The sequence below is a fragment of the Necator americanus genome, chromosome V, assembly GCF_031761385.1.
Source record: "Necator americanus strain Aroian chromosome V, whole genome shotgun sequence".
NCBI classification, from domain to species: domain Eukaryota; kingdom Metazoa; phylum Nematoda; class Chromadorea; order Rhabditida; family Ancylostomatidae; genus Necator; species Necator americanus.
The window spans coordinates 18,691,789-18,717,668 of NC_087375.1; the positions used below are offsets into that span (position 1 = coordinate 18,691,789).

The 25,880-nt window shown below is 40.6% G+C and overlaps 3 protein-coding genes across 4 annotated transcripts; all 3 read right to left on the reverse strand.

Annotated features, from left to right (window-relative positions):
* Positions 1 to 14,017: 14,017 nt before the first annotated feature.
* RB195_014364 (uncharacterized protein) lies at positions 14,018 to 14,434 on the reverse strand (the record flags this gene model as incomplete). The annotated part of the gene is made up of 1 exon (XM_064204600.1): positions 14,018 to 14,434. The coding sequence occupies one exon, from the start codon at positions 14,432 to 14,434 to the stop codon at positions 14,018 to 14,020; it is 417 nt and encodes a 138-aa protein (XP_064060481.1).
* Positions 14,435 to 14,975: 541 nt separating this feature from the next.
* Positions 14,976 to 17,201, reverse strand: RB195_014365 (uncharacterized protein; the record flags this gene model as incomplete). Of its 2 annotated transcripts, XM_064204602.1 has the most annotated exons (4): positions 14,976 to 15,193; positions 15,800 to 15,981; positions 16,282 to 16,815; positions 16,867 to 17,201. In XM_064204602.1, 4 exons carry the CDS (start codon positions 17,199 to 17,201, stop codon positions 14,976 to 14,978), a joined length of 1,269 nt encoding a protein of 422 aa, XP_064060482.1. The 2 variants fall into 2 exon arrangements, with proteins under 2 accessions (XP_064060482.1, XP_064060484.1); XM_064204601.1 differs by lacking the exons at positions 14,976 to 15,193; positions 15,800 to 15,981 and having other exon boundaries at positions 16,218 to 16,815; positions 16,867 to 17,123.
* On the reverse strand, positions 15,783 to 16,064 carry RB195_014366 (uncharacterized protein; the record flags this gene model as incomplete). Its single annotated transcript, XM_064204603.1, has 1 exon — positions 15,783 to 16,064. One exon carries the CDS (start codon positions 16,062 to 16,064, stop codon positions 15,783 to 15,785), a length of 282 nt encoding a protein of 93 aa, XP_064060483.1.
* Positions 17,202 to 25,880: the final 8,679 nt, after the last annotated feature.

The following is a 25,880-nucleotide window of genomic DNA, read 5'->3' on the forward strand; positions in this document are numbered from 1 at the left end:
ATGAGTATCCGCATCAATGTCCTTTGTGAACCTCGCTCGTTGCGAGGTTAGTATTTCCGAGTGCGGTAATTACGACGTCGTGTTACCTTGAAACCTGGCATTGTTCTCATGGTTTTCACTTGCACGATTTACGACATGATTGCATTGCTGTGTGGTACTTTTCGACCCCTGACGTACTCATAAAAATCTTTTTCGCCCATGGTTGAAATCGGACCCCTAGCTCGAGTTCATTTATAATATCCAAATATTTCCGGAGAGGGATTTGAGCCGATGGAATGGGAAATACAGGTGGAGCTGAAAAGCTAAGGGACAGATTTTCATCATGACATTGAGATAGGCTGTAAAGGTCCTCACGAAAGATTGTAGGAAGTAAGACACTGTACAAATGGCGCTCCAACCGTATTTTCATTGAACGAGATTATACGCAGCGGCATTTTGGTAGATCGCCATTCCAATATCATGATAAGGCAAGCTCAGCGTTGAAACCCCATTCTGAGTTTTGGTATTTACAGAGCGACTCGAATGAAAAATCATATTATCGGAAAGTTACGATTGATTATTTCCCCACCTCTTATGCATCTAGAAAAATGGCGTAGAAGATGAATGGAAAATTTGCTGTCGGAAGGCTTCTCATATGTCTTCTAGAGCTCTCAAGTTGGTTAGGGGTGTGCTGAACCACATTTCATGTCCGATGCATACAGAAGTGTTTTTTTTTCTGGGAATTGGTTTATTTCCTTATTTCTGACGAGTTGAATGCTAGGTTGAATGTGGAAATTACAGATGTTTGTAAACGATTCTTTTAGAAAGTAGAGGAATTACACAACTAACAGTGTTTAAATGCAAACCAAATACATTAGAAAATTCGTTGGTGATGAGAAAATATTTGTTTGTATTCTGCATTCAGTTTTGGCTTTTCATACCTTCGGTCACTTTCCGATATCTACGACTTCCATTTTCAAGGGGAATTCCATTCATTTCTCATGAAAACGACGAAAATAATGGAAAAACATGGAAAAAGAGAATAAATCACTTAGTATATGACAGTCGATCAAATCCTCTACAATAAACTCGATGCCATTAAATAATATTTGGTAAGAGTGTTCGGAAAGATTGCTTCAATGGACCACAAGTTCACTAGATAAAGTGGAGTCGTAATATTTTATTGCTGGTGTTTCGTGGGACACAAAAGCCGAGAAGGTAAGTTGTTTAGCAATCACTTATTTTTCATTGTCTTATTGTTAGCGAGTGCTAGGAAAATGTTGCTATTGCTGCAAGAAGTCGTCCAGTTCTCGGATGGCAACATTCTTATTGAAAAAAGACCACGTGCTTAAGTGCTAGTTGAAAACGTCTGGCAGGTAGTCAAAAATTGCAATTGCAGTTAATTTCGGAGCAATAAGTATCGTTAATTTGAACATTTGGTATTATGCCTACAAACTCGAGATAGCTCAAAGTATAGTACATATTAATGGTATCTATGTACATAGTTATGTAAGAAGCTCGCAATTTTTTAAAGAAAATGTGGCAAAAGTGACGATGAAAATTTCTTCACAAAAGAGAGAGGTCGAAAGGATTAAAAAGTTGAAAAACTTTCTAAGCCAGTTGTATGTATTGCCAGAAAGAAGAGAACTGTACGAGAAGAATGTATTAGCACTTGCCTCAAACTCTTTTTGATAGAAATTGAAGTACTAGAGCCCTTCATTCGAATTTATGCTCGTTTCTCTTCTCTGCTATCATTATTTCATGAAACCACACTATTATTTCAGTTCTTTCGTCTGCACATTGATGTAACATTTGCCACTTGATAATTAAAACGTGTCAAATATTGTCACAGCTCCTGAGAAATATCACATTCACGCATTTTTCTTGCTCGGATATATGCCAAACTAAGTGTTCAGGATAAGAAAACTCGCGCTTCCTCTTCAGACTTCTTATGAACCTTCTCGGACATGACTTCGCATTATTATCAATATTTTCGTTTCTTTCTTTTCCAGCTGTCATCGAATTTGTTTCTGCACTTCAATAAAGATGACTATCTAAGAAAATCGACTAAGAATCCCTGAAAAAAGAATAAGAACGTTAGCAGCACGATTGAGCTCACCTGTTCTTTTCACCCACTTTTTCCGTTTTTCGAACACGCATCTTCTGGAAAAATGCGCTTTTGCTTTGCTATTTCCGACAGAACTCGATGGTTGCAGAGTTCCCATACACGATGAGAGTTGTTGCGGTTCTTTGATTGTAGAACGCGCAGAGTTGAGTTGATTGTACGTCGATGAATGACTACTGCCAGCCATCCGTATTGAATATATTGAGGATTGATGGCGTACTTTGGTGATGCTTTCAGCAATATACCTTAGTTTTTAATCATCGTCGAGTAATCATCCAATGAGAGGTAACCAGCAGAACCGGTCCGCTACCATCCAACCAGTGGTTATTAGCCGGACCGGATAAATAGTAGTCGCCACGCAGTAATGACACACAAAATCTGAGTATTGCGCATTCGGTTTTGATTGATCCGTTCAGTAGTTTGATGCTAGGCATTCGAAAGTCCAATTTTGTCTGAGCTTGTTCACAGAGTGAAGTTCTCAATAACTCATTCTTTAGTTGTTGAGAATCATGACCTTTGCTTCATACTATTCATCTGTAAGCTGATATTAGGAGCGCTAACAGCAATTCTGAGGGGTCCATCCACAGCGTTTTATATTATCAGCTTCTTTTCTACGTACACTTGCTATTCCAAAGCCCTTTACAATGCCTAACATCCTGGCTCTCTCTGTGTCCTCCACCCAATTTGTGCCTATAATAGGTTCGAATCTCTCATTTGGCGCACTGTCTTCCGGTGTTCCGGTCGGTGAATGCCGGCCTAATCTCACTCCATTATGAGCCGAATATCGCACATCGGCCTATGTACGTCCGCAACGGCGATGTGTCAGCCAATTGTCCGCTCTGAATGAATAAAGATAGTTTTGGCTTTGCTTGTAACGATCAAGATATCGCCTCTTCCATAGTAGGGGGTTCCCATAAATGTTCTTTTTTGATTCCATAATTTAGAGGCTGAGGAGGGAGTTTGAAAAGAGAGGCGAGTCTACCAAAGAGATGTAAGGAGGTTGCAGAAAAGGAAGAGGCAGAGTTTAGATTTGAAAGAAGTTGGTTTGTCGCGATTTTGGAAAATGGAGAAAGCATGGAACGAAAAAAGTGCAGAAGTGCACAAAGTGCATCAACCCCTAACGGGGATACGCGTATACGATTGACTTCAATTCATTCAGAGATCAACTACCCTTATGAGGGTAGTTGGTTTGTCAATTCTGTGTTTTTATTCTCCCAGACAGTACCGGTAGCAAATTTTCTATACCGTAGCGGTCGTCAATCCTGCAGTCGCAGCCAAGTTACAAACCGCATTATCTATGACCTAATGTTAACAAATTGTCACTGTTCACCAGTGCTGGTAATTTTCTTTCGGCAACAATCTACGCATACCAAGATAGAATTTCAATGTGTTTTTTTTTTAATTTTCTGTCTTTTCCATGCAACTTGTGAAGAGGAGGCGCATGTAGGATCTGATCTATCCATGCTCTTATCATGATCATCGTGCACTTCTATGAAAAAAAATGGACCACTGCCTCCTTGAAGCACACATCATTGAGCAGTGTCCTCATATTGTCATAAAATAAAGTTATAAAGCATAAGAATAGCATCAGCAGTAATTTTTACTACTCATCTTCCAAAAGTGGATATAGCTCCGGAACTAACTCTTCACTTTCACTGCTTTATTGCTGGTGGAAACGGCACACCACTTCTTCCAACCTTGCACTTTCTTTGCTCTCATGAGAGTGCGCACTTTCGTTTACTTTCGACTTATTTTTTAAAGGAATTCACTAATTCATGGATGTTTTGAATCAAAGTATCCATATCGATCTGCAGATATTTCAAACTCCATACAGGCAGTGAAATATCACTAGCTTTTATGGTGCAACTCTTTGCTGCATTGTACGAATATTCCCTACTTTCCACCTCTCACGACTCATCTTGTCCAGTGTTAGGTGCTCATTAGTCTTGTATACTAATCATTCGACCCGTCAGTTTTATTTTTCAGTTAACTTTGTTGCTTATATGATGCATGCGAGAAGGCGCTAAGAAGTCAAATTTACGTTTTAACGTCATTTTAGCGTAACCTAACTCTTGAAGTGATGTTGAAGAAAAAAAACGGAAACTCAATGCAGGGACACACTTTTTCGTTTGATTGAATTGACAACCTTTTCCGAATTACTTTCGCTTTTCCGGTGCCAGTCATTGCTGCATTCATACATTCACTTGCGCCAACTCTGTTGCTTCTGTATAACAACTGCAGTGCATTTCGTTACATGCAGATATTCCTTCATTCTGTTGAATACATAGTCGTTTCATATGTCCCGTTTTCTGCAGATTTTACAGTTCCAAATAACTCTTGACAAATTTAAGAATATTCTAAAGAAATCTTTTATTCCTTCCGTTTTGTGTACAATTTCGATCGAGTTCTTATTTTAAATTAATGAAGGCAATAAATTAAATTAAATTAAACGGAGTTTCATGTAGCGGCAGAGGAAATTTTCGTCGACAAAATTCTGAACTCAAACTCCTCTGCACCCAAGTGTCTTTCTTCTTCTTCCGCTCTAAAATTGGATAAACAACCAGCATCTAGATGAAGTTCGAAACGATTAGAAAATTGTTGGTATTCTGCAAGGTAGTCGCCCATTAATAGTCTCAGGATCAGAACTAATGTCCGAAAAACATTGTTCGTATTGGAAAAGTAAAGGAGCGCGAAGGCGGAAGGGTCAGCTCTTTACCTGTCAGTAACGCAAAACTGTACAGTTTGCGTTTCAAATGATTCCTTTTAAATCTTTCTAGCATACTCAGATGCAAATTACCTCTGGAGAGTAGATAAAGCTGGCAAAAGACTACAAACACTTTTTCCTCACTGGGAAGATAGATAGATAAATAGATAGATAAATAGGCATAGATACCTCTTTTTACTTCCTTCCTCTTTCCGAGGACTCAAATGAACTATAATTTTAAACGAAACAAGTGGGATTTAGCTCCTTGTGAACGGCTCAATTTGCAGCACTGTTGCACTTTTCCGTTTTCTTTTAGCATGTGGTCTTCCAAAACCACACAGCGGTTACGACGTGCATGTGGTCAAAAACTGAGAGTGAAAACGAACCTCTCTTGTTTCTTGAAAATTTCGCTCAAAGTACAATATCAATGCAAGGCGCCTTTGTTAAGTTTTTGCCATCTTTCCTATTCCATTCCTCGTTCTTGTTCTCGTGGTGTTCACTATTTTTTGGTTTGGGTCAGAACGTCTACAGCGGTTGTGAACTAGTTATACTTGAAAAGGAAGCTGCGAGCTGTAAAAAATATGTGAACTAACGTGCGGTACTCGTATTTCTTCAAAATAATGAAACTGTACCTTAGAAAAAATATTAAGAAAGTGGTGTAACTGGTGAATTTGCAAAGATGACACCGAGTCAACAACAATAAATCAAGAAAAATGATAGGACATAAATTTTAATAAGGAAAACAATAAAAATTTCTAGCTCTTTTTTCTTTGGTTCTTGAGAACATAAATATGATGGTAAAGATGTCTTAAGGATTTGTAGGTATCCCGGGGTCCTAGGTAGTGTTTCTAGCGACATTTTAACAGAAACATACGGTTCGTTACAGTCGGCGAATATGAATGGCACTACTGCTCCGGTTTGGGTCAATGCCTCTTCCCAGCATACGATTCTGCTGAGATGATTCTATTGTCAACATCTGTGTCTGCAAAACACTGAGGAAATGTGACACTGTTCATATATTGGAACCAGTCATAAAGGGATGTATTGTGTACTTTCTGCATGTCGTATATATTTATTAAAGTGGATTGAATGAGGCTAGTTTAACTAGAAGTATATCCTAGGGAAGATGCAGTTGTTCACAAATATGTCAGAAAATCTCGAAAGACATAGAAGAGCGCTTCACCCTAAATGTTAACACAGAACCAAAGAGTGATTTCATTCTGATCTCCAGAGAAGTTGGCGCGGGGAGTAGGTAAATGCTTTCGGCATGGTAGAGATGAGAGGAAGTGTTTGTCAAGTAGCGAAAACAAGTGCCTTGCGGGAATTACGCCGCGATCGTCGGTTGAACACTCCGGTTGTACTTGAATTCCCCGAGCCGCTAATGATGTAATTCTTGGAACAATCATCCTGGTCTCAAGACCCTCTTCTCATCTTTAGAGTAACCACAATTTTCTTGTAAAGTGTTATTTAGATTTCTATCACCATCGCAAATAAAATATAATTTTAAAGATGTGAGAAAGCTGAAAGTTACTTGTCTCGCAATTTTATAAAAATCTGAAAGACACACAAATGTATGAGTGTCACCGCATCCATTCTTCATCAAAAATCGTCCTTTTGCTATAACACGTCAGTTATCATAACCTAATTGCTTATGCTTCAGTAGAACCTCTGAATGTTGAAATTAAAGTATTCCCATATATCTTCTTTCACACGGGAGGTTACAGGATAGGGTTCCGGCACCTGTGGGAGGTTGTTCAATGTCAGTAATTGGCTCAAGTAGGTATCCGTCGCGAATACCGTGTCTAATCGTTGCCGTCTCTATTCACGGCGCAAGACCACGCCCCTTCGTCGGGAGGAGATCGCGACGGGCTTTGAACGCGCATAACAATCGCGTTCGTTGTCAAATTTGCCTCTATTCGGTAAAGGCGAAGCTCACAAGTTTTCCAAAAATCTTATTCGTGAGAAGTAGTGGTTCACTGTTTTCTCATTTTTTGACACTTTTACTTCTTTTCCCTTTGTCCTTCTTCTTAAATAAGTTATTTTTAGCCGCACGCAGATCTTGTTTCTTTAAATCTCAATCTATTTTGGAAAGGGAACTCCGTAAGTTCTCATCCTCGAGATCTGGAGGCTTCCCTAAATCTCAGGCTCTGGTGTGGTCCTAAAAGTACGAAATGAGACCGGTAAATGTTGGGATTCTGAATTATCAACAGTTAATGTTCGCTCATTGTTTGCAGAAAAATTGTGGATTCGACTTTTTTCGCAATTATTAAGTGATATTCATTAGCATATCTGACTTGGTATACCACTTTCCTTCCAAAAATGAATTTTTCAGCCATTGGTTTGGGAGTTCATGAAATGGGCAGTCTTCATTAGCCGTATGATCTTTTTCCATTTCTTAAAACCTTTCTATTGCAAGCACAAGTTTTTTTGAAATACTGTGCTAAACAATTTCTAATAATGAAGAAATAATCAACATCAATCTTGGCTAAAGCTCAAGCAAATCAATAAAAAGTTAAGCAATAAACAATTTCTGTTTCTTTATGTGGTTCTGAGATTTTCTTCATTTCGTCTTTCAAATTTGACAATTTTTTCCGAAGCTTTCCTCTGCAATGGAATAATTTGCTTTTCAATAGAAATGAATTATGAATCAGGAAATCAGCAAACTGCCATTTTGCCACTACTGATTAGCGAGAGCCGTCTCTCACGATCTCTTACGCTTGTCCTGCTCATCACTTTTTCGAGCACTTTTACTGTTGTTTGGTTTTGGTTTTGAATGCACACTCTCTCTTTTTCTTTCATTCATCCTCCTTTTTCCTTTTCCTTTCGATCATTCTTGCTTTTCCTCTCTTTTTCTCACAAAGAAAGAACCATCACAGATTCTCAAAATTGTGAACTAGGCACTTTTCTGAATGCTCCTTTAAATCTCTTCTTGAACAAAACTTTTTAGGATTCACGAGAAGACCTTTCTTTATTTCCATTTACTTTATTTTCTTCTTAGAAATCTCTTTTCTGTCATTCTCACTATGCAAGCGCTCCTGTAGATCCGTAATCTAGCTCAAAGTTCTGTGATATCATAATTTGACAGGTATAAAATTACAATCATTTTTGTGAATATAAAAGTTTCTCCCAAATTCCGTAGATATTGATAGCAATTGGCTACGTTATTATGTCCAGACAATTGCTTATGCTTCTGTTTTATGTTTGTGTGTCGACTGGTACAGCCATGTATCACTTTCATCCGCTCATGAATTTTGTGATGGGATCGCATCCAATTCATTTCCCGGACTGAGACTAAGTTACATATGCTTTTCCTTCCCTTACTTTCTCTTCTTCTTTCCCCTTCTTTCGTTTGTTGTAGTAATAGTGCATGAGTGTAGAAAAATAGACGTCTGCATTTATCTAGATATATTGGCCTGTTACACCAACGGAGAGTCTCTTGAAAGGGGGATTAAATTCGAGTTCTCAGAGTTCTATTGCCAGAAGTCGGGTCTTTTTCTCATCCCCTCGTGCATGTTTTATTCAGGTCGTGCTACTTGGCATAATCCAATAACCACTCCACTACGACCCGACTTTACGGGATCAATTTCCTTCTCTGCCGATGGAAGTTTATTGTGTTTTGTGGGTGTGTCTTCGTCTTCGTCGACGTCGTTGCCTTTTCATTCAGCAATTCTTCGGCACACCGAACAGTTCGATGTTCGTGGCCGAGTCGTCCTCTTCACTTAATTCCGTCGCCATGTCGCGCTCTCCAAACCTCACCCTCGCGTCTCCTGTTCTCCATTATTCCGCTCCACTTTACCCACACATCATTAGTACTCCATGGCGCTGCGCAATCAAGCATCGTCTTGAAGCACCGACACGAAATTTGGGATTTTGCACTTTCACGGAAGACACATCTCCGGTTGAAAAGGAACCGGTTACCCAACCACTCTTTGAGTACAAAAACGTAAAATAAAAAATGTTTAATAAAATATGCTGTAATAAATACAGAAATGCATTAAATATGGGAATAGACTACATCGAAGACACCACCTGAAACTATAGCAATTATGCACAGTTTTGCAGAATTCGAAAGTTTTAAAGGATAAATATGGGTTGTAAACAAAGTTCTGGCATTCCTCATGAAGTTTGGGTGCTGCACTGGCAATTTACAAGAAGTAACATAACGTACTACAAGAATATTCACAGTTCATTGGTATAATTGTCTTCTAAAAAATATTCTTCTGATTCTTAGTTGGTGCGCCTATGTTTATGCTCTATATGATCTGAAGTATTAGTCTTGTTATTGTCCTATTTTGAACTTTCTGTAGAGTTCCAACAAAAAGTGATCAAGAGGAGTTTTATTTTAGGGAGGCGCACTTGATTTTAGCAGGATTATGAAAGGAAAACTAGAAGAGAACAGGGAAGAACCGGCGCGGTATTCCTTGGGTAGAGAAGTTTCTTCGTGGTATAGTGGGAATTGAGGAGGAAATGATCCTGAGGAACTAGGTGCAGATCCTAGAAATAAGAGTCTTTTCCAGACCGTGACCTCTATTCGTTCATAGTGGTCATATATGTTGTTTGCTTGGTTCAGGTTTCTTCCTACTTTTTTAGTTGGAGCGTCTGTTTCCTGTTTCACGTACTTCCTCCCTGAAACACTGGTGTTCATATTTCTCAAGTCTTCTTCACGGAGCGTTTGTTGTCTGTCCATCTTCACGCTCTTCACTGTTTCACGATTTTGTTGCTCGAATTATAAATTAGTTTACAAGCCCTCATTATATTGAAGAATGGTTTACAATTACTTCAGTTGATTCTGTGCAAGCTGTTACGTACCGTGGCGCACTTGTAATGCTTGTCTCTTATTCTTCAGTCTTGTTAGGAGTCTTGTTGCCATTGTGAGTGTTATTAGGATTGAAATTCAACAAAGTTCAGTCATTTTATTATCAATTCGTGGGAAATGGATTGGTCATAAAAATATGTGTTATGAGCTGTATGTTTTTGAAACATTTTCTCATCAGCTTAAAGGCGTCACCCCACGGATTTTGAAGTGATACGGATTTCAGGTGAAGTATTCGTATACGGGATGGGAGACTATGAAGAGGGGGGTGATTCCGTCCATTCCTTCCTAACTGCCGTAAAAAACGACCCGGAAGATACATCTTCAGGCGTTCTGGCGCACTATTTTTATACAGGGAGTTCGACGGGAGCGCGCCAGCCTTGGGCGGCGCCGCATCTTCCGGGCCGGTTTTTTACGGCAGTTAGGAAGAAATGGACGGAATCACCCCCTCTCCATAATCTACTATCTCGTATACGAATATTCCGCCTGAAATCCGTATCACTTCAGTTTCGTGGGGTGCTGCTTTTAACTGGTCGTCGTGGCTCAACATTTTTTTTTCGCAAGGTCAATCATTGATACTTTTTTTTTCATTAGAAGAAGTATCATAACAGGCATGGGCAGAATTTTCCTCTTTCTCCTCGTAGTTCCATTTTAGATTGTTCGAGAACATAACTTATCATACTCAACACTGCTTTCTCGGTTCTGTTCTCTTAACACACCTAATTCAAAGGTGACTCCAAGAAATTGTTTATTTACTTTTAAAATATTCTTCTGACCTTCCGCAGATGAGCTATTTCTGCTGTTATTGTTTCCCATCCTAAAATATATGCATTCTTTTCACCCACCATCACGGTATGTTCGTGAAATCAATAGATTCGTGTTTTACTAGGAAGTAACCTTCAGATTGTGATTCACTGCTCATGTGTATACAAAATGAGTGGAATAACCTCATAAAATCATCACTATTGTGAAAGCGCTGCAAATTTTCAGTATAACTATGAACTGCCAAAAAAAAGGAATTTTCGATTTGTTCGGAGGCAACGTAGCGTTTGAATTCGGCAACAGTTGCCTTGCTAATATCATGTTTGAAATTTTGTCAACCTTTTCTACACTCGTGATGCTACTTCGGGTCTTTTATTTCTCCACTCTTCTCATAGCTGCGTTTTTATGTACTATGCCTATCTGCCTACTGGCCTTCATATGGCCTTTCGAGCAACGTCTAAGATCTGCTGGTCGTGCGGAATTATGAGCCTCTTTTCCTTTTTTGTGGTAATCCACAGCAAAAATGTCACCTCGCACTTTACCCTGACACTCTTCAAACGTTTCAGAATGTGGGTGCAAATATTGACGTTTTTCTCGTCGCTACTACTGGGCTCAGCAATCCAATGCTATTCGGGCAGTCAACTACAAGTCATCGAATGTCCAGCTTTAAGTTGCATCAAACAGACGCTTGGATTCGATACGGTATGTGTTAAGTAGTTCGAACGCCCATCTCTATCAATATGTGTGTCATTTCATCCAAGTCAAGTGTGACCACTTGACTCAGTTGCTCCGTAGCGTATACAGATAGTAGCGTAGCGATTATGCGCGGCGATCCTATTCTTATCGGCCTGTACGTTCTATTGTTTGTGTGGATAATAAACAACCATTTTTTGGTGAACAAACAAAATCAGGTCAGCTCCGCCCTTTCAACTCATCTCAATTTTAGTGATCTCATGTTTCGAAAACTATTAGGAAAGCATCCCATAGATCTTACACCATTATGAAATCATTAAAGGCATCACTCCACGAATCTGAGGTGGTACGGATTTCAGGTGGAGTATTCGTAAACGGGATAGTAGATTATGAAGAGGGGGATGATTCCGTCCATTTCTTCCTAATTGCCGTAAAAAACGGCCCGGAAGATACGGTTTCCGGCGTTCTGGCGCACTATTTTCTACAAGGAGTCCTTAGTACAAGGAATCTTCCGGACCGTTTTTTACGGCAATTAGGAAGAAATGGACGGAATCACCCACCTCTCCGTAGTCTACGATCTCTTATAAGAATGTTCCACCTGAAATCTGCACCACCTCAGATTCGTGGGGTGATGCCTTTAAACGGCTATTCCTTACGTTAGTTTTAAAATCATCCCGGAGAACCTAGCAACTTTAGTACCGCTGAGTAAAAGTTTCTCCTTCCCACCATTTCTATTCAGAATACCAAATGCTTAGTTTCTCGTAGTCTTAATCAAATCTTGTTTCCTAGGTTTAGATCTGTGCGAGTAATCATGCTGGGTTTACAAACAATATTTGAAATTCAAGAAATAAACGGAGGTATGGAACCGTCAGCATGAAAGGCCTTTTTGTCTCAAGTTTTACTTGAGACAAGAAGGCCTTTCATGCTGACGCTGATTTGCTTTATTTATACCTTTGTTGGGTCATATACTAAATACATATTTCGGTCTTTGAACTGTAAAAATTAATTCTGAGGCAAATTTCGGAAAGGGAGCCGTTCATCAGAAAGATGGATGAAGGTCATAGACAACGGTGAATAATAAAAGTTCAGCTAATGAATTTAACTCCATCCTAATTCTCAATAATAATGATAGCACAGTAGTTCTACATATTTATGGGATGACCAAATATTTAGCTGAAAGAGAACAATTTCATTTTCTCCAAACAGGTCGAAGTCATTTGTAGTTATAGTGTGTAACGGAGATCTGTCCTCTAGTCACGCTCAGTACTCGTTGCGCAGAAAAACAAGTAAATCCGCAGTCAGGCTTGAAGGCGGTTGATTCAGCCACCACGATTGTTTTTGTTCCTCTTCGTTTCTTGAACAGTTCGCCGTCATGCATGATGGAACCTCTGAGTGGATTCAGTCTATGCGTGATTTCAAAGAGGAGAATCCAAATACAGCATATCCTCGACTTCTTCGGAGATCCATTATCTATATAGGTACCTAGTTCATTAATATATATCTTAAGCTTTACTACTGTTGTTTTGTCGCACGTGGGTGGGACGAGACAACTAGAAAAGGGTGTCTAAAAATAGAAGGAAAATCGACGAGAGATGAAATGCCACGAAACACAGTCGTTTTTCTTCGGATCTTTCCCAGTCTATTCTGAGAAATAGAATGGCGGCGCTTACATTTTTGACGAAACACTGTTGCTTCATTATATTTCCAGCTGCTGTAGTCTTTTTAAAATTTCTTGTGGTGAATGACAATGGGGATACGAATGAAAGCGCTAAATTTTATACCAGAAATCTTTTTTTTTTACCATTATTCCTCATTACTCTTCAAAAGTGCATATTCATCCATGTCCTTTTCCACAACGACCTTTTGATGGACATATGATCATCGCGCCTGTCCTCACCCCACCACTCATATTTGATTTCCTGTCGCTGAGTATCTCCTTACGCGAGTATAATAACGCAGGTCGTATCGCAACGCACAATGCACAGTTCCCGACGTGAAACACAGGTGAAGAGGGCCGAGTCTTGAAGGAAAACAAAAACTGGATTTCCTTCTACTTATAATCCTGGGGGTTCTTCTCAAGCTTATTCTCGAAGAATTTTCTCATCAATTGGTTTATGAATAGAGTTAGGATCCATCAGTAAAACCCAGTTGAAAGACATCGTTTTAGTGATTCCGGGGAGGGAGGAAGGGCGCAACAACGAAGTGACGAAGCCATGGCGCGCCCATTCATTGCCATGCAAATCTCCTTATTGTGAGCGACGCCAAGGATGGCTTCAACTGACATTCGTACACGTTGCACACAGCGTTCCGTCAATCAAATTTAGACCTTGAAGTGAAACTTTTGACTCAATCCAAAGAATTACTGTTTTATTTTAATCATGAAAGAATTGAAGCAGGCAATTTATAGCACGTCTTCAATGTTTGTTTTTTAACGTTTCTTGGAAACCTGCCGATGGCCGTTTGCACTGTGCCCAACCCTGCCCTTTTCAAATCATGGTGGAAGGCTGGACATATCTTATAGGTGTATAAATAGAGTAGCGGCTTGGGAATTATATGAGAAAATTTGTCACTGCCACCTAGAAAGCGTTTTTATGCTGCCGTGGAGTGGTGCCATGTAATTGGCCTCTAGGGGTTGTTGGTAGGGTGTAAGAAAAAAAAAACTCTCTTATATTTGTATGACTTCTAGTCCATAATCTGTGTAACTCATAATTTTACTTCTGCATGGTAAAAAAAAAAGATTTTTTTTTTGCATTATGGCTAATAACTGATAAACGAGATCTATTTATTCTCAAGGTGTTCATAGTTTTTACCTTCCTCAAAAAATTTCCGCTCACACTTTTCACGTTTAAGCTTACCACGCTATTTTCACTTGTTTTACAAATATTTTTCCCTTTCGAGAGTGTTTCTTTTTGAGAACGTGTGTTCTATCCACACTTTTGACTTACCTTGACTTAATTGGCGAGCGGGTGTAACGGCTTAATGCGGCTATCCGATCGCCGGGGTGTGTCGTCCTTGAACATATCCGAACTAATCCTGTTCGATCTTCAACTAGAGGTCGCATAGAATCTACCCGTCCGTCGCTATTCCACAAGCAGCGGAACTTCACATCTCGAATGAACTGCCCGTCAACGCCGGATGTCCTCAGATCTTCCTTCACCACCTCCGTCCAGAACTTTCTTTTACGACCTGGAGGCCCTTTCCAATTAGCATCTGTAAGCATCCTTAGGACTAATTGAACAAAACGACCAGACGATCTCCTCATAACGTGACCAAAGAAGCGGTGATGGTTTCCCACGACTACTTCAGAAGGCCGGGCAAGATGTTGATGTTCTCCACGTGTCATCCGCAGGTTCACCATGTCCACTTCCGAGTAAAGTTCTTCGTTATGGCATACTAGCGGCCAAAAGTAACTTAGCAGTCATCTAAACAACGTTCTTTCCATTTTGGCCAAGCTTTTCCATCACCGTCGAGTCTCAGATTCGTACATCATGATAGGGCGAATTGCGGATAGGTAGACTCGCAGCTTGACTTGTTGGGGATGTAGGTGACCACAGGCACCTGGTCATTGAGTTGAATGCCGAGTTAGCTTTAGCGCATTTTTACTGAATATCTCCTCATAGCTGCCATCTTTTTCACCATACAGCCCAAATAACAGAACTCTTCCACTCTGATTCCCGTTAAGGGTCTCGAGGAGACCCACAACTGTTTGCATTTATCATCGTATTCATTATCCGTAGGCTGCAGCTAATTTTGATATGAGGTTAACGACATGTTCTAACTTCGCGCTGCCAGGAGCGAATACTACTATATCCTCGGCGTACTCAATCTCCACCAAGGGACATGCTAAAGGTACTATAATAACATCGCCCGGACACTGCTCAACTGTTCTTCGCACTATGTCATGGACGGCAAAGTTGAACAGAAAGGGTCCCGCCACGGCCCCTTGCCTCATTCGTTTCCACTTCGATCGGTGTAGTACATCCAGCTGGTGTTCGGACCTCAGTTGTTCTGCTATTCATGTCGTTTATTAGGCGTACGAAATTTCCTGTATATCCATCGACGCAAAGCGCATTGAGAAGACGGCCTCGGTGAGGAGAGTCAAAAGCGGCTTCGAATTCTAAAAATGCTAACTGTAGAGACTTCGAATACCGCTACCACACTTCAATTGCTCTTCCCACAATAAACACCTCATCAATCGTCGATTGACCAAGGCGAAAGCCGGCTTGCTTGTCACGGGTGGTTTCTTCGCGATGTCGGACTAGTCGATGCAGGATGATCCACTCCAAAGTCTTGCACGCTACACGCAGCTATGATTCCTCGGTAGCACTGGGTTCCTTAATGGAGAGCTTCTCGTGGAGAGGAACTATAATGGCGTGTCCCCACAAGTCAATAATCTTTTCCATATTGAACGGATGATCTTCGTCATCTCAGGAATCCAGAAAGAGGAAGAGATTTCAGCATTTCTGTCCTAATTCCATCGTCTTCGCCAGATTTCCCATTCTTCATTTTTTGAATGCAGACTAGAACCTCCGAATCCGTCGGTGGCTCTTCGCTGACCATGGTGTATATCTGCCCTTGTGCGCGCACGAGTTCAGGGACCGACGGCGCTTGTCGGTTCAGCGAAGTGTTAAAATGCTTCCTCCAGATAAGCAAAAATGCCTCCCGACAGCGACTCCTTTGGCTGTTTTCAGTACAGGCGAACTTCTTCATCTTGCCGCCATACTGTCTTCACACGCCTTCTCAAACTCCTTCGCTCTTGACGCCCATTTTTTCTTTCGATCACGTTTCGGCTGACGACGCAATCTCCTTCTCAGACGCTTTCCCTGGCTGAAGTCAGCAGTACTGTGAGCAAAGTGTACGTGGATATTGTCTTCGCAGATGCAAAGGCGAACTTTTTCCTCGGTGCTAAAAATGTGAGCGCAAAGCGAGCGTAACCTCGTGTACAGCTTATCAAAGTCGATACTACATTCAACTATGCCGGCGTTCATTGAAAGTCAAGCTTTTCAAGACTGAGAGCGTTTTCTTTGCAGCATTCTGAATGTATTTAGTGAAAGAGTCAGCGTTGTCCACTCTCTGCTTGGTCTGTAATCCGATATTGATCGACACTCGTTGGCGGAACTTCTTTCTGCAATCCTCGTTTTTTAGACATGCCAAATCGAGCTTCGGCTGATGTTGAGCTCTCCGATACCTTTTCTGGAACCGTACCATGAAGCTGTGAACAAGTGGGCGTTGGTCGGAATCGAAAGCGACTTCCCAGACAGCTCTTTTCGGATATCTGACAAAGGTATTTTCTTCGTCAGAACGCAATCGAGGTGAAGCTTAGGAGTCGGTATCTTCCGCTTCCGCTGCTCTTTTGGCTTTAATGGGGTTGTCCTTTGCCAAGTAAGCTGATGGCGTCGATGATTCCTCTTAAACGTGGATGCAACGATGATATTCATCTGCTCGCAAAGGTCTATCAGACGACATCCGTTGTCCGATGTCTGCTCCATGGGATAGAACCATTTTTCTAGCACATCGGATTGTTGTCCAGGTCCCATCTTTGCATTCGCATCAATTCCGACAATTACCGCCTGCTGGCTTGGTATCTTGGATATCAACGTGTTGAGTTCACCATAAAACGCGTCCTTGTTGTGGTCCTCTGTGGTCTCCGTAGGTGCGTGGGCACGAGCGACCCAGTTTGAGTCCTCTACAATCACGCAATCGTACAAAGGCGCATCTTGACGACGTTGATCCACACTCCTCCACCAGGTTGTTATAATCGTTCCTAACAGCTATTGCACAGCCTTCTACCTTCCTTTCATCAGCATCGCCGCAGTAGATGGTGTAATTGTCGATATTGATGGGAGGGCGATTCCTGATGCGTGTTCCGTGCAATGCAGCAAACGGTGTATGCAGATATCGCAGAAGGCTAGATAGACTGTCTGCATAGCTGGATAGTCTGGATAGGCTTGTTGGAGTTCAGTTGACGTTGGAGTTGACAGCGACCGACAGTTCAGAGTAACGAGACGGATGTTTGTCGCCGAAGATTCCATGTTTCCCTCAGGCATTCGACCTTCTAGGGTATGGGCTCTGGCATGGTGCTGGACGACAGCACCTTTTTGCAATGTATGGGAAGCTTTTGTCATATAACAGTGCAGGTTATATAGCTCGTACGTTCCCAATGCGTACATTGGGAACGTACGAGCCTCGTAGCATCGAATGCCTGGTTGCGTTTAGTTAAAGCAGGGCCACTACGTGCAGGTAGCAATCAGACGCGTATACGCGGCCCCAACACTAATTCACACGAATTGCGCTTATTTCATTTAGGACAAATGAAGCTAAAAGGTAGGACTTCCAAATGTGTTTTGGTATTTCCTGCCTTTTACCTGAGATTTTCACAGTAGTTTTTTTTTCATTCAACATTTATATAGGCACTGTTTTCTATCCTCTTTGAAATTTATTTCGACCTCTCTACGTCAACTTTTGGAATTGAAGAAAAAGTTCTATGGGAGCATGTCAGGGATTTAGTCGACAATTATCCGTGGATATTATTGTTGCTTTCTAACGATTTCCCTCTCAACGTGAGCATAATGTTTTAGATAGACCTTCTCACAAAATTAGCGATGTTGATATCTCAAAAGGAAGAGTTAGAGATGAGTTGTAGTTAACAGGTGTGGGCACGATTACGCTCAATCCCCCTTGGTAATCCAGACAAACACGAGTGAGTCAGCTTTGGTTATACCAATCTCCTCAACGATGCGACTCATTACGGGTAGTAGAACGAAGGCAGTCTGCAATATCTCTGCAATTTGCAGTTGTTGCTTATTTTTGTTGAATTAGTTTTATTGCGAATGTTAGACGGCGGCGGAATATTCCCCGTTCCGTTACCTAACAAGTGCATTATAGTTGGCACAGGCGCAACCAACTCTGTTTTTCATGCCTTTTCATCTGGATGACTTAGTGGATCTGATCGCGGACACGTTCGTAGTTGTGAATTGTCTTGTCCTTGTCTCTTCTCGTCTATTCTTGAAGAGATCGCAATGCCTTCAAACTCGTTATGTGGTAACGTTAAAAACTAATTTTCTTTGATTTCCTAGTCACCAAACTAAATGGAAGTTTGATTTGGTTTCTCAGAATGTCCACATATTTCCATATCAGTCCGTGGCCAAGCTCTTTCTGAACCTGATGATTGCAATAGGCACTCGATTGGAAAAGTCAGCTGAAATATGTCTCAAGAATGGAAAGCGGTGTATAGGGTCTGGGCATCGTGCTCTTTCGGTTGCCAAATTTTGTCGCCGACTGTATGCGCTGTTCAATGTGCACATTATTCTGAGAATTTGAAAAATAAAAACTTAGATTAACTACTCTTTAGCCACATTGAAGTTGCCCCAAAAGCAGGCAAAAGGTGAAAAAAGTGCATCAGAACTAGAGACCCTTTGTGGTGGAAAAAAGATTGAAACGGGGTTTTCCGGCTTTGTTGCTGTCAATTCTATCAATCACTTTCCATATATTGGCCAAGATTTATTCAGATGAGCAAATGCATAGATTTATTCAGCCCACAGTCTTTCAACTGTCGTTTTCAGGTGAGATATTGCGATGGTACTGGCGTCTCATCTATCTGCCAGACTTATCGCGTCTTCGAAGCATGTGAATCTATACCAAATCTCGGATTCATTTGTTGTTGTTCAGGAAACCTATGTAACTCGTCCACATTGTTAACCTCTTACATTCCGATGTTGTTCGCTTTTTTGTTTCTTCTTTATCGACATTTTTAGCTTTTCCATGTTTGAGTACAACAAATAGAACAATGCTTTACTGTTCGTTCTGGTACAACAGCAACTCCTAGGAAGAGCTGTTGATTTGACCCTGTGATCATTGGAATGGATTTCTATTTAAATGGTTGTGCTAGATAATTTTCACTTTTGCCTGAATTTCGTACGAATTTTTTGGTCAGTTTTACTGATTTTAGTTTCTACATTTTCATTATTGTATTAGTTGGTTGTACATAAAAGTGTATAATAAATATCTGTGGAGTGGTCGGTTGTTATTACGCTCCGACGGAAACTGGAAAAGGACGATTTTGCATGCAACGCTACGTACAAATCGCATAAGATTTTAAGCGGTCCGGTTGGATGGCAATCGACCAGCAGGGGCACCGATTTAGTCAAAACATTACCGAGTTGACAAAATGAAAACGGGTGGAGATTTCCTCCAACATTTCTGGCGTAAGATGGTTTGCCATACCACTGCGAAACAAGAGCGATGACTCCAAAATGTCTCACCACGTATAAGGATTCTTGCAGATTTGCAGAACAGATGTGAAGTTTCACAGCAGACAGCGAGATATCTCTACTCAAATCCTTATCCTTTTGTTTCTTTCAGATTTTCTTCACATCTCACAGGTACTGCTGCCTCTCGTTAAATTGCTATTTTATCCATCGTTTTTTGTTTTTTTCTTTCACGGCGAAATCGTCGTTATTCTGCCTTCAAAATTGATTCTGGGTTTGCTTGCCCTAATGAATCAATTGTATCTCGGACTTGTAGTACCGTTAGGGAATGATCTCGTTACGATGTCAACGCAGTGCTGATGTAACTTGAAGATAATTCAACTTACCCAAAAAGCACACTCCTTTAAAATGGGATTTCTCGCTTAAATAAACCAAAAATTATAAGATATTCATTTCTACTTTGGTGACGCTCTCTTTTTTATTCTTTCTTTGGTTCGATTTTCAAGTATTCTATTTCCTTTAAGGTATAATTTATTACACAGTTTATGTTCGTGCTCAGACTTGAATATGTTATATTTTTTCGTATGGGGTTGAATGTTTGGTTCCAAAACAATCAACAAGCATCACGTCTTGTGTGAACCATTTGTTCGACTATATCTGCTTTGTTTCTATCCTTGTTTGGTCTTGCTTGTTGGTATAGAACGTTTTTTTAGAAGACTTTAGTATATTTAGCATTTTGGAAAACTTTGTGACATGGAAGATGGATAGTGATGAGAATCTTAAAAGGTATAAAAGAGCACAGAGATCAACCAAGAGATTATAGAGATTGTGGAGTGTAGGCTGGAATTCTGTAATCTTAGGTGCTATCCGTCTCGGGAAATAATGCGGAATCCACATTTTCCTCGGGCAGTGATAACAGATACAAAGAATTACACCACCTCATTTATTTGTCTTAGAAACTTCAAGATCCGGGGGCGTTTTGGACAGACAGACTCATTCTTAGTATGATGGAGTGTTTAATTACCTCTTCAAAAATCCATTTTAATAAGATGCATGAGGAATTTCCATTTGATGGCTTTCAACAGAAGATTTGAGTAAAACTATGAATGTCGACTTAAAGGCATCACCCCACGAATCTGAGGCGGTGCAGATTTCAGGTGAAGTATTCGTATACGGGATGGGAGACTACGGATAGGGAGGTGATTCCGTCCATTTCTTCCTAATTGCCGTAAAAAACGGCAGGAAGATGCGGCGCCGCACAAGGCTGGCGCGCTCCAGTTGAACTCCCTGTAGAAAATAGTGAAATAGTGCACCAGTACGCCTGAAGCCGCATCTTCCGGGCCGTTTTTTACGGCAATTAGGAAGAAATGAACGGAATTATCCCCCCTCCATAGTCTCCCATCCCGTATACGAATACTCTGCTTGAAACCCGTACCGTACCCGGATTCGTGAGGTGATGCCATCGGGGTTGCAAGAGGATGAGGCAGTAGATGAGTGGACCATGGGCTCATAATCAGGACAAAATACCATGTGATACTAAAAAGCTGCTTACATTACAAAATACTGTAATTTACATATATTTAGCATATGAAAATATATTTAGTTCCAAGCAAAGGACAGTAACATGGAAGCGGAGATCTTGTTTATTGCCAAGCCGCGCTATCGACTGAAAATTTAATTTTTGGGTTGGTTTCGAAAATGTTTCAAAAGCTACAAAAAAATTAAACGAACCTTCCTGAAGTTTCTACTTTCAGATGAAAGACGTGTTGAAGAACGTCGGGATTTGTTGAAGGACAGTACATAATTGTCTTCACGTCTTTAAAATAAACTCATATCATCCTTGTATAAAGCGTAGATGAAAATGTTTGATGTTTGGTTATTGTACATATAAAGCGTTTAATTCCTGTGATGAAAACCACTGGACGACGATGAGGACACAAGATGACAATATATTAAGTTAGAGATATGCAATTATTGTTCAACCTGTTCAGACTTAGACCACTTCGAGCTACTTGAACCCACCACAAAAAAGTATTCATGCGTTCTTACGTGCCGTTTTTGCAATCTCCTGCTGTTGTAAGTGTTTGATATAGTCAGCATCGTGCCGAGGGCTAAATTCATGCGTTCTTGTGTGCCATCGAAAATGCAAACCGTCATCTGCATAAGAAATATTCGTAAAAATGTTTAGCGTTGAGCACAGTGCACCAATAGCGAGAAGTCGAATTACAGAGCGAAAAAGACGAACGGAAAATGGCAAATCAAAATCAAATTCTGTTTCGATAATAGTTTTTGGTTTAACAATGTGACAATGGGACCGCGCAGGTTCGAGGCTCCGATGAGCCAAATTTTTGCGAAAGATGTAAAGACTTGAAACTACTCCTAAAAAGTGAACGTTTTAATATAACTAAGTTCTCAACAGTTTGAAAGTGGATTTAGGCGGATTTACTTCCGAAGAAACAGATATTGTGCACACAGTTAGGTATAGATGATTGTAAATAGCTTTGTGAGAAGAGCACCTTGAGAAAATTTATTAGTGGTAGTTTATTTTATAGAAAGAGGTCTGTCCTACAAAAAAAGTCAAACTCCTGTTCTTGGAAAACTTCTAGTTTTTTTTTTTTATTCAGATAGGACTGAGATGGGAAAAGGTCGTTGTTCCCATCTCTGTTCCATCCAAAATTCGGGGAAGCGACAGAGCCCTAGAAATCTCAGGAGATTTTCATCCCAAAAAAAAAATAATATGTGTTCAGAAGAAACATTCCCATATTTGGATGAAGAGTCTAAAGAAACCCCAATATGCAAACTTTCTTCTTAATTGTCTGGTTCTCTGAAAGCTAAAAGAGAAGAACTGAAAAAAAAGTAGAGAGATTCTAAATTTTTCCCTCTGAACTGAAAGAAAAAAACTAGGGAGTCACAATGTAACAATGACATGCCTATTTTGTATGCAAACCTTCTCCTATGACATACAGGGTGATTACAAAGGGTTCGTCGGGTTTTTAATCAGTTCATTTTACAAAATATTACACAGTCACAAAAATAGTGACTGATACATTGTGTGAGAGAACACATTTTCCAGTTTGCCATATATCATTATGAATGATTCTTTTTTTTTGCGCTCCCCTCGTGTTTCACGACACACGTTTGTGCGGTGGTCAAGTTCAACTCATACACGTTCAACACTTACGCGATCCAGTTTAGCCAATATTGTGGGAAAAGGTGGTACGTAGATATTGCCTTCTACGTATCATCAAAGAAAAATATCAAAACTGCAAGATCGGGGACACCTTAAGAGGGAGGGGCCAGACAGGTGGTCGCCGGAGCTTTTTCCTTAGCAGAGACAGTTTGTTTCTTTAATATGTCGAAACCATCGCAGAATTCCCTGGTGGATTGGTGCATGTGTGTTGTGCTGTTTTCGGAGTGCCCGCTGTACGGTGATGACCGATTCTGCCTTCTCATATTTCAAGACACAAAATGCTTCCTGTGGATTCGTCGGCTTTTGGCAAATTATTATCACCCTGTCATTTGGTCAGTCAAAAAGGAACCATGAATAAAACATCATTCATCTTATATCATAGAACTTTAATGTATGCTTTTCGTATTGGTTATTAGTGTAAATGGGTGGGCATTATATATTTTAGGCTATAAGACGTTAGAACCTGACGAATCTTTCGTTGTCACTCTGTACTTCTCAAAACATTTCACAAGGTGTTATTTCGACGAAGTTCATTGGAATTTTCGAGAGCTAACAAAGTGCACAGAATCTAAGCTTTTCTCAACTATTGAATTCCATTAAATATGCGTATGAATAAAAGAAAACGGTGTAATACCGAGTAATATTCATCTTTTAGGAGTAGTTTCAACTTCCTAACACTTCTGCAAAAGTTTGCCTCAGCAGAACGCCGAGCCTGTTGTCCCATTGTCACATTCGACTACGGTATTAATAATAGTGATGATATTTTCTCACGGGCAATCAGCACTTCATCCTTCGCAATTTCTCGACTTGTCTCACTTCTGTCTTCCTCACTTCTGCCCGGCACGACTTTCTCTGCCAGCCGACACCCTTTCCCAGGGATTGCCATCGGCAATGTACTACGGTAGCGTTCCCGCGCCAACCGCAATATATGAGGGGTGACTCCGAGCACTCGGGGTCCAGTTTCCTTTTTCGTCATTTAGTGGTGTCGTTCTTTGATGTTTGTGTATTTCGATCGATTACCACGTACCATTACCCTTATCCGCATTCTACCATCTACCGCCAATATTCACCACTTGTAACAACTTATATCCACTATCCTTGGCTGCCCTTAAGCTCCGAACAGGATCCACTAACTACCTAACCTAACCGCCGAAACTACAACCATTGGGCCATTGACAGGCCCACCATCAGTCCACCTTTTATGAAGTGTGTTTATCTTTTGCCATCGAATTAAGGATAAACCATAACATGTGTAACCATGATAACATGTATAACCACTTGTACCGCAATACATCCACAGGCCATTAGGTTGAGATGTGGGATCAGAGACAGCCTCAAGGCCCCCGAAGGGGGAATAGGGATAGGGGTGGGACCCTGGGAGCGAGGCCACAGGGTTCGGAGGGGTTATACCGCCATGTAGTGGCTAGCAGCGCGAGCCCCTCCGGATCCGGGCACTCGGCCACGGCTCCTACCTGCCTGCCGCATTCGCTTTCATCCGAGATTTGCATAGTATTATAGTTATAATATTTCTGAAGTTGAAAAATGAAGTTTCATTTCCGTAGTGTGTACGTTTTCGAAGCGTTGCGGGAACTCTCCTCTGTAGAACTCTGACAAGATGATTAGAAACTAAGTAAATAATGTTCATGAGTGGAAGCAGTCTTCTCACTTCGATCTGGTTATATTTTTTTCTTTTTTCTTTCCTGTTCCCTTTTGTTTTACTAAAAATAGCGCTCATTTTGGCGTGTCTTCTTCAGTTTCATTGAGAATTTAACAGGAGCCAGTTGCAACGAACTTTTTCCTGTTTAAGTCGTATGTTCGCAAAAGTGTTTTTATCCCTGTATTTTTCAAGTACGTTTGGATTACAAGAAGATTTTCACTCTGTCGATTCATTTCAGGCTTCCACCATTTTCAGAAACAAAATTTGGATTGATCTAAACTCTTGAAGCTTTTCTTGAATTTTATTTATTTATTTATTTATTTATTACTTTATTATTATTGTTTGTTAATGATAAGGAATACCATAAAATTTGAACAAATTCGATTAGGTATGAGATTGCAGCTGAATTCCTTCTCCAATTTCACTGGACTTCAGAAATAAATAGAGAAAGATCTTCAAGGATCTTTTAAAACAATGGTAGTCAACTTAAAGGCAGCATACCACGAATCTGAGGTGGTGCGGATTTCAGGTGGAGTATCCGGGGTCGTAGATTATGGAGACGGGGGTAGTTCCTCTCATCTCTCCCTGCATCACTGTAAACAGCCGCCTCCAGAATGTCGTTTTGTATTACGCCATCCATTGCAACGCTTCACCCCTTGCGCCGCCTCCGCCCCGCGATTCGTTGAAAATCAATCCGAACTCCCCGATAGGCAGTAAGGGACGCTATGCGTGCAAGGGTGGCACGCTGCAATAGAAGGCATCGTACAAAACAGCATTCAGGGGCCGGCTGCTAGCAGTGATTCAGGGAGAGATGAAGGGAACCTCCCCGGTCTCCATAATCTACAACCCCGGAGTAGACCACCTGAAATCCGTACCACCTCAGATTCGTGGTATGCTGCCTTTACAAGGCGTCGATGTTGCCACATGTTACCACATATCGACATTTGGTATTCCGCTTATCGACATTTGGTATTCTGTTTGCTTCAAGGCTACTTTTTTCTTGAGAATGGTAGCAAAGTAGCAAAAGTTATTCGTTCAAACATGTGACCAAGGTCGTCTATGCCTGCACAGCCTTGTCGAGATCGGAGAGAACGGCACCAATCTGAGAGGCCGTTCAAGCTCCTCAATACACCAATTAGTTGCTCTTCCAAATTTGTTTAAATGTTTCTCTTGTGATAATTTCGCTGGTACTTCTTGCTAAAATATGTAAATCGCCTACCGTTCTCCACAACACTACAAAGTGGTAAGCTTATTGAGAAAAAAAAAACCAAAGCAAACAGCATGTTTATGAAGTTTGTAAGCAAGAGTGTATTCCCAATAGTAATTAAAAGTAACGACAATTTCGCTTCCTAATAGTTTTACTCATTGGAAGAAATAACTCAGGTCTTGATCATTTTGATAAACACAGAGAGAACGTGGAGTAACATTACAATGGCGTTATTATTCACATCTGATTCATGAGATTTGTATCATCGTCGGTCTTTCCCTGACACGGTAATGTGTTTTAAAATTACAGCGCTAATGTGTAGATTGCACTGGTTATTTATCTGATAGAAGTGGCTTTGTTTATCTGTTTATTTATTATTTATGACGCGCAAAATAGCACTGCTGCCGAGCTAAACATTGGTTACCAGAAAATCGCAAGAACTCTGTAGTAAGCGCAAGAATAAAGAACAATTTATATTAAGTTACTCCCCTCGGAAAATACCAAAAAAAAGAGCAGAAAGAAGTCAAAGAAGACAAAACAACA